The 13,807-nt window shown below is 35.4% G+C and overlaps 1 protein-coding gene across 1 annotated transcript in view; it reads right to left on the bottom strand.

The window, feature by feature from the left end:
- Positions 1–8,510, bottom strand: part of LOC148946545 (vesicular inhibitory amino acid transporter-like) — an 89,974-nt gene extending 81,464 nt beyond the window's left edge. The window contains exon 1 of the mRNA XM_089097434.1: positions 8,312–8,510. Coding sequence (XP_088953560.1) covers positions 8,312–8,510 — 199 coding nt within the window. The remainder of the gene's footprint in view (positions 1–8,311) is intronic.
- Positions 8,511–13,807: the final 5,297 nt, after the last annotated feature.

Raw genomic sequence — 13,807 nt, 5'->3', positions numbered from 1 at the left:
ATTATATAATATTAATTTTATTTTACTGTTATTGTTTATTCTATTTATATTAAATTTGTTTAGTCATATTTATTTATATTACATATGTATGCATTATTCATGTTAAATATATTGTTAATTATACATATATTACATAATAACTATGTAAGGTGTTAAAGGTAATTATTTGTTACAAAATACTGAAGAGAAAAAGAAAAAAAGAACAAGAAAAGAACTGTTTTCCTAGTTTAGCAATTGAGATAAATAAGCACTTGAACAAGGTCTTGGTATTACTCCCCGATCCAATCACCTAGGACAAAGCAGTATAATCCAACAATCAACCAAATAGAAGTGTCCAAATTCATGGAAAATTATTATTAATAATTGTAATCGGTCGTAAAATTACAAGCAAAAGAAACCCAAATCTAATTAAATATTCCCATGGGATTTCCCCCCATCAGGGTTCCTTAGAGGAATATGCACTTGCCTATATGGGTTTCGGCGCCTTAAATTCCTTACCTAGAAAAGTGTCGCGTTTATCATAAGATATTTATGGTATCCCTGTGATAGGTGCTGCTTGTGAAATGTATGTCTGTTGGTAATACCATCAAAAAGTACAAACCAAATGATTTTAGATCATGTCACATTAGAATCCAGCAGGCAAATGTAGCCTAAAATAAGCTTAGAACAGCCCCACGTTTCACGAGCCAGAGATTGGCTGTAAAACAAACTGATTTATTAGTTTCTTAAACCAATTATAGAAGAGAAAACGAGGAAAATTATATTAAATATTCTTCACTATTTCTTGAAAAATTTTTTATATTTGCCTGAAAGTTGAAACTAAATTTTTTAAATTGCCAAGTTATTTTATTGGCAGAAAAATCTCGTAAGATCAGTTTATCGCTAACCATTGGATATATATTTTTAAAATCCGTATAATTACTGCAAATTCTTGCATATCTAAATATTTTGGAATAAAAAGCTGAGTATGTGATATTTGAATGTATACTATTTTCAAGGAACGGGAAATCGATATAATTAATATAATAATAATATAATGGATGAAAATAAATATAATTAATATTATTTAATATTATTTAAGAGAATCAAGTTTCATTAGTTTGATATGCAGTAGATTTGATTTACATTTTCATCAATTAAACACACTCCTTTCAAATCCATGGAAATTCGATTGATAAATCATTTTTCATTCATCAATTCAAACATACTTCAACAAATTAAACTGATTGCTTACCAGCTTCATTTTGAGGTTATCCTCAGGTAGCAATTACGCACATATTTGAATGAAATGGAATTTAAAGAAAATGTTTTATTTAAGATAAAAATTATTTATTTAAAGTATCAACTGTAAGTATTTACAATTCTGTTTTTCTTTCTTATAATCTTGATTAATATCGCGAGGGTCCTCTTTTTGTTGTTGATTTTTTGATAAATAAAACATACTGTTTGAAATATATGACTTGTTAGTTATAACAAAATGACACACACAACCTTAGAAGATTGTGGAGTGGGAAGGGGATTAGGCCACCTCTAATTTATGACAATTAGAATATTGGAAGCTACAGTGATGACAGGGGTCAAATATGGCTCTGAAGCGTGGTCACTCCGAAAAGTGGATGACGATTTGCTACATGTTTTCCAAAGAAATTGCCTATGGAATCTTCTGGGCACCCGGCTGACTGACCGTATTTCAAACAGTAGGCTTTACGAAAAGGATGGTTAAATCCCGCCAGAGGCGCCATTTCAGCCAAACCTTAGGGTGGGCAAGCAATCGACATGGGCCCCGAAGCAGGCTTGTATAAAAAAAAATTGCCTCTAGCTTTATCCGAAAAAAAAACTGCCTTCCGTGGGAGTTACCGTAAAAATTAAGGAAATTATCTCAATTGCTTAGCCTTTCCTTCTTTCGCTCTTATGCCATAGGTTCGGAAAAGGCCAGATATCTGAAGAAAGCGGAAACGGAATGTGTGATCTTAAAAAAACAGCTGTTTGAGAGTCTTCCACTTTTCCGATCCTGTAACTTTACAAATGGCGAAACTCAGTAAAAACTCACACCTTGACTAAAGTATATTTTGTAGCCGAATTCTTCAGCTCAATGTTTGCAATAAAGACTTAAGTCCAAGTCGGAGTCACTTTCTAGCTATAACAATACAAAACTTTACTTGATCAAGTATATTTACAAAATCAAAAAATACAACAAAATATTTTGAAAAAGATCAGTGAACACTCAAGGCAACAAGGGGAACCATCGTGGTTTCATCTTCGTAAAGTCTTCAACAAGCTGGTTGAAATCCAAGTTTTTAGCTAAATCCTTCTCTGCAAAGATCAAAAGCAGGTGACTAAGACGATCGTCTCCTTTGGTCGAGCGCAGATAGTTCTTCACTATTTCCAGTCCAGAAAACTAGCATTCATTGATGGCTGTCGCGACAGGAAGTGTGGTAGCAATATGAAGAACTTTGATAATTTCTGAATAGGCTACTGGAAGTGTCTCGATATTATCGATGACTTCCATGAAGTTCTTTGGCTTTGCCTCCCGCTCGAGCAAAAACCGCTTGGCAGTACCAGCTTGGGCCTCAAGAAGAACCTGATCAATGTCCATTTTAGAATAAAGTTCAGAGAATTGCTTGAGGAGCCCTGCACCCATGAACTAGGTAGAGCTGGGGTCCAGAGCTTCGAGTGTACTGAGCACTGGAAGGTTATATGTAAACCGTCCGTCAAATTCCGCAATCAGACGATCTACATTCTCCAGGTATTCTCTTTTCAGTTCTTCCGCTAGAGTTGGAGCTCTATTGTCAGATTCAACAAAGTTTTTTCCTAACCTCGGAGTGGTCATGAATTCTTTCAGGTGTTTGATAATTTTTGGGTTCTTCTAGGTCGTTCCTTCTGACCTACAGAGGAGGATCCGGTCGCGGGTCCATTCACGTCAGGTAATTCAATTTTAAGACCTACAGCAAACTCTTTTGCCTTCTCCAAAAGCGTTGCAAATGAAGTATCAGAGCACAGTTCAGCTATTTCCTTCCTTGTTGCTTGAATCAAGGTGCGGGACCTAGATTTTACCAGATCAACTGCCTGAAGCTGCTCAGAAAGGGAGTTTGTCGTCCTCAGAATCACTTCCATATAGAGAAACTGGAATATAACTGTGGAAGATTCCATTTTTCTCTGGATCCCAGCTGCTTCTGCTCGAGCTTCACTATCAGCTCCCTCTCTGAGTGCAGACAGTACAGCCAGAACAAATTGATATCGGAGTCTTATCTTATGACCATCTTGTAGCAGCACTCCTTTTTAAATTCCAGGATTGGCAGTTGAGTAGCCTTTTGGGACTTGACAAAAAGCTGATATCTGGTGTTGCTGCTGGAAATGAAAGTGTACAGATTTTGGACTAACGAAAAAAATGAGCCAACAGTCCCAACACCTTCAACGCAGTTTGCAATGACCAAATTTAGTCTATGCGCATGGCAATGAATGTATAATTTTTTTGGCACTTTCGCTCTCAGTCGCACTTGAACACCAGAACACCATTAATTATTTTCTATGCATTTTGCAATGCAACACTCTTTTTTCAACTAGTACAACCGTAAATCAAATAAATGCTGACGAAAGCAAGAAACGGGGAAACATATGGGAATATTACAATTCGTCTATCTATACGTCTGCATATTAGAGGGGCTGGGAGGTAAGTATAGCGAAATCGATTTCAAAGTTTGATAACTACAATTTTTGCATATTATAAAAATAGGAACTGTCTTACTAACATATGTCCTCTTCAAAAGCCCCAATTTTAGGCTTATACTATATATATTACTTTATAGTATTATAAACTAAGTAAATATATATAGTATTTATGTATACTATATATATTTACTACTATATTTATATATAGGTACTTATGCATTATGCGGTACCCACCGCTATATACTCTATAAGGAAACCAGACATGGAAACCCGTTGGTAATTTTTTCGCAGTTCATATTATTGACATACGAATAACGTAAACATATCACTCGATTCTTTTTTTTTTGCTCTTTCCAAATAGAAGAATCATTTTTGCCGGATATGAATTTTACCCCCACCCCTATTCTAATTCAGGGTATATATTTGCACATTAACGGAGGGGGTGTAAATTGTATTTCTGATGTAAATGGGAGGTAAGTTTAAATTTAACCACCACCCCCCACCCCCTAATGTGCAAATATATGCCCTGAATTAGTATATATAGGGGTGGGGGTAAAATTCATTTCCGACTAAAATGATTATTATATTTGGAAAGAACATAAAAAAGGCATCGATATATATATATATATATATATATATATATATATTTATATATATTTATATATATATATATATATATATATATATATATATATATATATATATATATATATATATATATATATATATATATATATATATTTTTTTTATATATATATATATATATATATATATATATATATATATATATATATATATATATATATATATATATATATATATATATATATATATATATATATATATATATATATATATATATATATATATATATATATATATATATATATATATATATATATATATATATATATATATATATATAATATATATATATATATATATATATAATATATATATATATATATATATATATATATATATATATATATATATATATATATATATATATATATATATATATATATATATATATATATATATATATATATATATATATATATATATATATATATATATATAATTGAGCTATATCACCTAACATTAAATTTTACTTACTTAAGTTTCCCTCAGCTCCTTTCCCGTGATGAAAATTTTCAAACTGAAGGAATGTACCCTGGGTGTTTGACAACTTGGATTTAGTTTTGATTTCAGACCATCAACAATCGAAAGGTTTCATTTTGTTAACTTTTCATTGCGATTTTTGTGTGACGTTCGGAAGCCGGAAGTAAGTTTATATGAAAAAGGCGACAGCTTGTCCTTTATCTTGACCGTGCCGAGTAAAAATCAGGGCAATAATACCATATATAGGTGAAAGAATTTTCAAGGCCTTTTCAGAAAGTTTGCTTCAGGGAAGAGCAAGCAACCCTGGAAAATAAATACAGAGCTTAAAAAATAAGTAGATATGAGTCTTAGCACTCATTTGGTGATGAATGACATTTTTCTTATGAAAGTAATTTGTTTTACGTAATAATTTTGGAAAATGTGTCTACTTTATGTCCCAAATGTCTAAAATGTGTCCATTTTTTGCCCTATTATGTCATTATGTCCAGGCACATAGAAATATGTCCTTTGGACATAAAATATGTCCAGTTGGCAACCCTGGTCACGACCCAGCTGCACTATTAATCTCCCTATTATCTAAGTTAATCTACATATAAATGTAGCAGTTTCATAATTTTGACTAATTGCTAATTGTAATTTTGTTCCTGTATATATTGTAAAAGAAAAAAAAGGCCTTTTTGGGAGGAAGCTTGGGCCCCCCAGAAAAATTAGGGTGGGCACTGGCCCCCCCTCCTGCCCCCCCCCAAACGGCGCCCCTGAATCCCGCTTTATAGGGCTGTAATGAGAGAAAGGTTGAGATGGCTAGGGCACATTCTGTGGATGAAGGATGACAGATTGCCGAAGATTGTACTTTTTGGCCAACCGTCTAGGGCTAAACGGAAAGAAGATCGTCGGCGGTTGGGGTGGGATAATTTTATAAAGAAAGATTGAAAGGAAATGGGACTTTCCTGGGAGGGTGTAAAGAGGGATACTTTGAATAGATTAGGATGGAGGAGGAGCGTGCGTAGCTTTATTGGCCTTAGGCGGCTTGGTGCTGCGGTGAGTTGTTATTAGTAGTAGTAATAGTAGCAGTTCGTCATCCACAGTAGAATTTGTCAGATTCATGTTTTTAGGTGGTTAATCACTTTTACGTCTACTTTTTGCGTTCAATTCGTTCGTTCATACTAATTCATTTTAATTTGAAATATGATATGACCAGGTCAGGACTTACTCATAGGCCCACTAAACCCAGTTTTAGGGATGCATAATGCCGAGAGGCGCAAAAAAGAAACACTGAGTGATTTTTTTCTTAACAAAAACTGTACTGATGTATTTATTGTCAAAGTGCCAGGTGCACTTCGCTGCTGCACTGACTATTCATAGAAAAGTGATTTTAAAACAAGACAGGAATTCCGTAGCTACTTATAATCTGTCAGTTGTCTCCCAAAAATGGCAGCTGAGAGCTCGGTATCATCTGTCTCTTGCTTGGGCCTTAGGGCGCCCAAAATGCAAGGGCCTAGGGGCGCCAACGATTTAAACCTGAAAAATTGCCCATTTTTAATTCATTTGGGAATGGTTACTATTAACTTGAGTAGCCTTAATAGTAAAGTGTCATTTCAAAAACAAAGTTATGAGGGTTTCGAAAAATAGCTTGAAACCAGGGCCGTATTCGGGTTTTGTTTTTGGGATGGGGATACAAAAGTATTTATTTGAGGGGGGGTACAAAAACGCATCAAAAATTTGCTTATGATCATTATTGTCATGTGCTTTACGAATCAGCAAATATTTGGGGGGAGGGGGTCAAACCTTTTAACCCCCTCCCCAAATACGGCCTGGCTTGAAACCCTTAAAATGGTGTCAGATTGAATCGAAAACCACACCATTGGAATTACCATGGTCGACAACCTTTTCCGGGAAAATTTCAGTCCCCTAGCTTAAACATCAAGGAAAGTACGTTCTTTGAATGAGTAGCACTGATGTGTCCTCTGTTTTTTCCTCCGCTGCTTGCGGGACACCGGAACACTGAAGAGAGCTATTTAGGGGATTCATTTGAAAAGAAAGTTCTATATCTAGTGTTTAATTAAAAAGAAATTGTATATTTAATTCATCCTTAAATGGCTTAAATTCTAAGGTTTCTGGAGTAGCCTAGGTGGGTGGTATAACTGAAGTCAGGTCTTTGATGTCTGGGTAAGTTTCGTTTTTATCTAAAGTTGGGCATTCGTTTGCTAACTTCAGTAGCTCAGAAATTTACAAGTTTTTAAAATTGGAGATGTATATTGCTAGTTTTTGTGTTAAAAAAAAAAACAACAATAAGGCAAAGTAGATGGGATGATATTACTTAATATCAAATTCAAGCACCTGCCTCAAAATTTCTTGTTAATGATCTACACAAATTTGGTGCTCACAAAGATCAATGCACTAATTTAGGTATTATGGTAATTATTCTGTGTTTAGATGGCAGAAATATGTATATATTCATTTGTTGACAAATTGCTTCCACTTCTCTGACTAAAAGTCAAAACATAGACGCATATGGATTGAGAAAGAAGGGGGTAGACAGAGATCGGATCGATGCATGTTAGATGGACAAGATTCCTTGGTTTGTTATTATTCTTGAGTTTTTTTTTTCTAAAATAAAAGCTCCATAATCAATTTACATAATGAATTCAAAAGAAGAATTAAAACGAAATTATTATCTAAAATTACAGGTCTGTTAAGACCTGTGCATATTGGAAAAAACAATTATAATCTGATTTGATCTTAGCTGAGTAAAATTTACAATTAATAATCCAACCGCTACCTATTATGCAGGGAGATACAATGGTATCCTTTTTTTTATTTTTCTTCACTAGTTTATGCTTGTCTTTCTTCTTAAGAAATGACTTGTGGGTCTATTGATTGGAGGGTAAATGTTTGAAGATTTTAAAGGGGCAAGGTTTGAGCATTGGCACAAAATTGTCCTTAAGAACTCCAAATGCATTTTAAAGTCACAGAAATGAATACCATGTTTCGAAATCCATTGTGAGACCAACTGGCCTTTTTTAACGATGTTCCCGTTGGAAAGGCACACATTTTACAGCTATTTGACGATATTTTATTGATTTGAACAACAAAAAACTAAATAACCCCTAAAAAAGTATTGTACGGCAGTTATCCCTCCCCCATCCCATCTTATATACTGCGGCCAAGGAAACCATTTAGGGTAGAGCCATGACATCTTATGAAAGAGGGCCATGACCTGTATACGGTAAATGACGTTTGCCTGTATAGAGTAGAAATATGGTTCGTCTTTAACCCTGGTCCCTAGTAGAGAAATTTATAGCCCTTAACCCATTTCCAGTAAAATTGGAACATTGTATGTACCTGCTGCCCAAAGTTTATGAACGTGTACCATAAAAATATTATTACCTGAAAATTTGGATTTTTCGTTCCAGCCATAGGGCTCTTCTCCCTCCCATTAGTATCAGTGATGTCTGAAAGAGCATATCTCTGTCTGTCTAAAAACCGTGACCTTATTTTAAAATAGAAATTGTCATACCTTCGATATCTTTTTCAAATGTCCCCATTTCATAATTTTCCTTTTTCGGAACTTTTGCGAAATTTAAATTTTCACTTTCCTGGGCAAGACATGAATCAGGCAAAGCAGATTTGAGTGAATTCCACGCCGACGAGACAGTTGAGTTAAGTGGAGGCAAATTGTTTCTAAGATTCTCATGAATTTGGTGCACTTTATACATTTTGAATTGAGGGTACCACCTTTTCTTGTTAAACTAAGTTCCTTTTTCCGTTCCCAGGAAGTTATTGACTAAAGATGAAAGGGAAACGCAAGCGCTTCGAGGTCATAAGCAAGGTTTATTCTGTCCCAGCTTGAGGGGAATCGAAGAAATCAATTAAACGCTAGATTTACTAGGAAAAATAGGAAAATTAGATTTATATTTCCATGATTACCCATGGAAAATATCCCACGAGGAAACGCTGTAAACATTTTCCCAAGATTTGACAGGCGTAAAGGGTCTAAAAAGAGGCTCATTCTTCTGATGAGTATTACAAACATGGCAGTTTTTCAAATTTAACCTTCCTAAGAGGGAGGTAAAAACTTAATCTTTCCCATTTTCTTTATAGACGTTCATGGTTATTTGGGTAAATTTCCCTTAAAAGTTCCAAATTTGCTCTAGCTTATTTCTTGAAATAAGGTACAAAACCCAAGTACTGTTAGATAATAGTCTTACCATATTCTTTTATTACAAGTGTATTATACATTTTGTGAATGTCCTTTCTAATTTCTTAGAAAGATTCGGATACCCTTTCTCCGTTCCCACAGGGATACGGTCTGATATGTGTGTCTGCTCAAATTCTTAGTGTGCTAAAAAAACTCTTTAAATGAAAGTTACTAAGAAATTTATAAGAATTACTCTTTTACACCTAAAACTTAGACCATATATATTTTACCATGCAAAAAAAAAAAAAAAATATTTTACCAGTAAATAAACAAGTATATTTTTTCTGTATATAAATGGACGAGTATATTTTGTGTATTACACGAAGCTTAAAGCTTAAGCGTTTTTTCGGACTGCACCATTCGACACACTTTGAAAAACTCTATCTCTCACTTCGTTGGATATTTAGGCAAGGCATTACGTACGAGGTTTACAATGGTACTTTGAAAATTTTTGGTACTTTGACTTTTAAAAAGAGCACTAGAGCGTCTGATTACCAATCCAATGAGCCCCCTTCGAAGTTTATATTACCATGCTTTCTATAATAACCTTATATGCCCCAGGGCATAACTTACAACCTTAGCCCTGAGGGCTGTAGGGGGTTCGTCATACTCAAAGACATAATTTTCGGACCCTTCAACTACGCCCAACAAAATGGCTATATCAAAATGTTGGTTAGAAGTGTTTGGGGAAATGATGGGCGCGGGGGGGGGGGGGAGGGGTTGGGGTGGAGGGGGGGGGATTCACCCTCCGATGGCTTTTGACTATTAATAAGGGCACTATCCCTCTGAATTTCCAATGGAATGAGCCCTTTTTGAAGTTTCTACGACAATGCTAGTAGAAGTGACCCTATAACTCCGAACAGGACCACGTGGTCCTGTCAGCATTTTTAATGCTGACGGGGCACCAAATATGGGCATGGCCTCCCTAGGGAGAAAGATTGCGTAATCGGTCATTGACCTCTTTTTCCAAGGTCGATTTATTTGATGTTTCTATGTATAATAACTCCGGAACGAAGGTTGCACATGCGCATTGAATTCTAACGGGAAACAATGTTATTGATCTAGGACTCGAGGGGGAAGTGAATATCCGAGAAATTGATTGCGTAATCGATCGTGAATGCCATGGTGTCCAGAAATAGTATTTGTTGTTGTTGCTCGAGCCAAATGTTATGACATTCCCGGAAACAGTTAGATCACGTGTTTCCTTCTCAGCCAATCAGAGGGCTTTGTTTACATAGTAGCGGCGGAGTGAATATAAAGAAAGGATTTTTGTCATTCGTTTTATTAGTCTGTGAATAGAATTCAAAGGAGTGAGAAGAACAGTTTGACTTTACTCATTTGGATATATATTTGTGTTGATGGCGAGTGGAATGTTTACACTATTAGAAGTTGATAGTGGAGTTGATGGCAATAGTACAAGAGCACCAAACATTGCGGTGGAAATCACGAAAGGATCACGGCTTTGTCTGGAATTGGATTCAGTATATGTAAGATATGTGATATCCTTGAGCAAATTTAAAATGGAGGATCAATTATGTTTTACCGCTAAGATTAATATAGCCCATGCGATTAGACTTCAATGTTCTTTAAGTGCATTAGTGAAAGATACTGAAGACAATAAACAGTATCGTTAATTGTACATGCATAGTATTATTGATGTTGTTGTAATTATTCAATAAAATTGTTTCGAAATCGAAAATGTTTTCTTTCTTTTCTGGTTAGGGCTAACGAATCATGGTCAGTCTTGAGTCAGCAGTCGAAGTGAAAGAACTGAAAAAATGAATAAATTTGAGAAAGAGATAATTAGATCAAATCTAGTGTTTATGGAAAAACATTTGATTTTGGATGATGATTTTCTCAAGTTATCTCTTAAACGCTGGATATTCTCTCGTCAGGGAACACTTGACAATACAATGAGGAGTGATTCTCCCCCATTGAACTATTGTATGAAACTTTTAAAATGTGATTCAAATTCTTATAGTCAATTTATTGATATATTAATTGGAACAAAGCACAATCATATAGTGGATATACTTTTGAAAAGATTGCCAATGGATTCAATGTAGATGGCTCCCCCGTCATTCGAAAGAGGTAACGTCACAGAGCTACTCCTCTCTCCCCATTTCCCTCCACCTTGAATTTATCGAACGAGGACGATCAGTTTCGTTTTAGCTGTGAGTGAGTTGACATCGGAAACCAAAAAATGTTCTATATATGTCCATTGTGCTTGTACACTCTTGGCAGTTGGACTCAATGTGAGAATTGTACAATTATTGATGACTATAGTGAAAAGTGTAAATTATGTAATCCTTGTAAATTACATAAAGGTTATGCAGTACAAATTAAAGGATGTAATTCATGTCTTGAGGAGGTGTGTGACTCTCACCCTAGAGGACACCAGTGCTCCAATTGTCACTATGATAAATGTGATCAGTGGGAGAATACTTACCCCGCTTTGATTGGAAAGAATCCTAAACGTGATTTTAGTTTATTTCTACGAGATTGGTATCGTCGTGGATTTAAATTATTCTGGGAAGAGGAATCTGGTCTACGATTCAACTGTTGGGGTAACAAGACAATTTGGTATCTACGTCATCGTTGTGATGACACCACCTACTATGACTATAAACCAAGTGATTTTTATTTGGCAGTTACCGAATGTGACTCACCATTTGAAAACATTGTATGTGATACTGCTTCAAATAGACAGATTGAAACTTGTGAATTTCATAATATGAATGCAAATAGTATAATTGACTATACAAAGAGATATGACAAGAGTGAAGTTACATTGTACTGTAGAAAATGTGACCCTGACTTTGCAGTCAATCAAGATCAATATACAGTGAATCCAAATGATTTACCAGCATTAGTGGTTCACGACAGTTGCCTATACATCGAAGATGAAGAAATCTAAAGTGAAGATTTAGAGACATTGTTGTATATATGCATTTTATTAATAAACAAATTCACAAACATTTTTTAAGCACTTTACTCTTAGGGCACTGAAATCAATACTATATAGGTCTGAGAGGATATTTTCCACTAGAAAGTCATTCAGACATGGATTGTCAACATAAATGTGAAGAAACTGCTTGTAAGTATAGCCGCGACATCGGAACACAAAATATAGTAGTGCATGGAAGCCACAGCTTTTAGTCGTTAGATCCTGAACCCTCTTCCGATTTTGAATAATAGTTTTCCCACTGCTCTCAATATAGTTGCTGATGTGAGGTGTGTAGAATGTATATGGCAGACCAAGAGGATCAAAAAATTCAATCGTCTTCATTGTTTGAAAGATGCACAGCCAATGACCCGTCAGCACAGTCGACGGACTGCTATTATCAATAATCAAGGTATTGTTGTCACTTTGAAGTTTTTCAAGATAGTCTGAGGGCAGACACTAGGATTTGTACTGGTACGTGTAGGGGTCCATATTAAATACGCTAATTATTTGACTGGTGTTCATGGTGCCATGTCCAGTAGAACACTGCCTTCGGGAGTGATTTCCCAATAGGTTTTATATTGATTTAGTGAGATTAGTGTAATACTCTCAACCAATGGATCGGCAAATGTACACTCTAAACGCACACTCCCCGTGCGTACTATACTCATATCCTGTGTGCCAGACAAATCTATTACAATGATAACATGTGTTTTAGCAAATATATCATCCGTTATACCATTTTCAAATAGTTGAGAGTCATGATCTGGGGTTTGCATGGTCAACTCGTACAATGTTCTATAGGATTTATCAAAAGATAGATTGTAGAGTGGGATGCCGTTTACTTTGCACACAAGAGATGAAAGTCCAAACATCTCGAATTTATGTGGACATTCAGACCATGATCCTATTGCACTGGCGCTTTTTACAAAGGCCAAAGCGAATTTTGATGGGATTTCGCCATTGATAAAGGATGAGTCGGTGAAGGTGCGTGAGCCCATGGCAATATGACGTGGATTGGTGATTGTCTGAGGAACAAGTAGCTTAATATTGTTACTATTGGCTCTCAGTTTTTCCACGGCCAAAGCAACAGAACTCAGAACCTGTTGTTTGCGTACATGTAGTATTGCTGAGGTGAGGGAGAGACTTACATCAGGATTGCCAGCAAGTTCTTTTCTCAATATGAAATTGGAGGGTGCAAGCGTTAATTTTATATCCACTTTAACATTGGGCGGCAGCCATTGGGGTATATTAAACATTTCATGATATATTTTTCCAACTAGATGTAATTCACTAGTTGTAGCATTTTTAAGTGCATCTGTACTATCAGTATTAGTAATATATTCATATCCATTGGAGGCGCCTCTCAATTCCTTGTATGACTTGTGTGTCATCAGCATGAATTGCATATAGCTTGTATAGTTGGAGAGATTGTTGCTTGTGCTCACCAGCGTGCCATTGATGTAGACACTAATTTGACGAAATAAATTATGTAATATACAATTTTCATAGGATATTCCTTCGGCCCGAATTGGCATTGTATTATCGGATTTCCGGACTTTCATTTGCAAATCTATAAATGTTGAAGACATGTCCATAAAGTAGTCTTCATTGGAATATATTTGATAGTGGATATTATCGGAGAGGGGTTGTTGTGGATAAAATTGTTCAGAGTATCCATGCTTGACACTCACATCAACATTTTCCGCATTGAATAGATTCAATGAGGCGGTGATTGAAGGTTGAGAATCCTTATGTGGTAGGTAGGACATTTTAGGAGAAGAAATCTAGTTTCGATCTAGCAATTTTCTTCCTGGGGCTTCTGTTTACAGCACGTGTCGGCTTTTTCCTTCTTTTCTTTGATAAAAGGG

This window comes from Artemia sp. Qi Xiang Cuo, chromosome 11, assembly GCF_049724085.1.
Source record: "Artemia sp. Qi Xiang Cuo chromosome 11, ASM4972408v1, whole genome shotgun sequence".
Taxonomy (NCBI): domain Eukaryota; kingdom Metazoa; phylum Arthropoda; class Branchiopoda; order Anostraca; family Artemiidae; genus Artemia; species Artemia sp. Qi Xiang Cuo.
The sequence above is the reverse complement of the archived record's forward strand: the minus strand, read 5'-3'. Positions and strand labels throughout refer to the sequence as shown.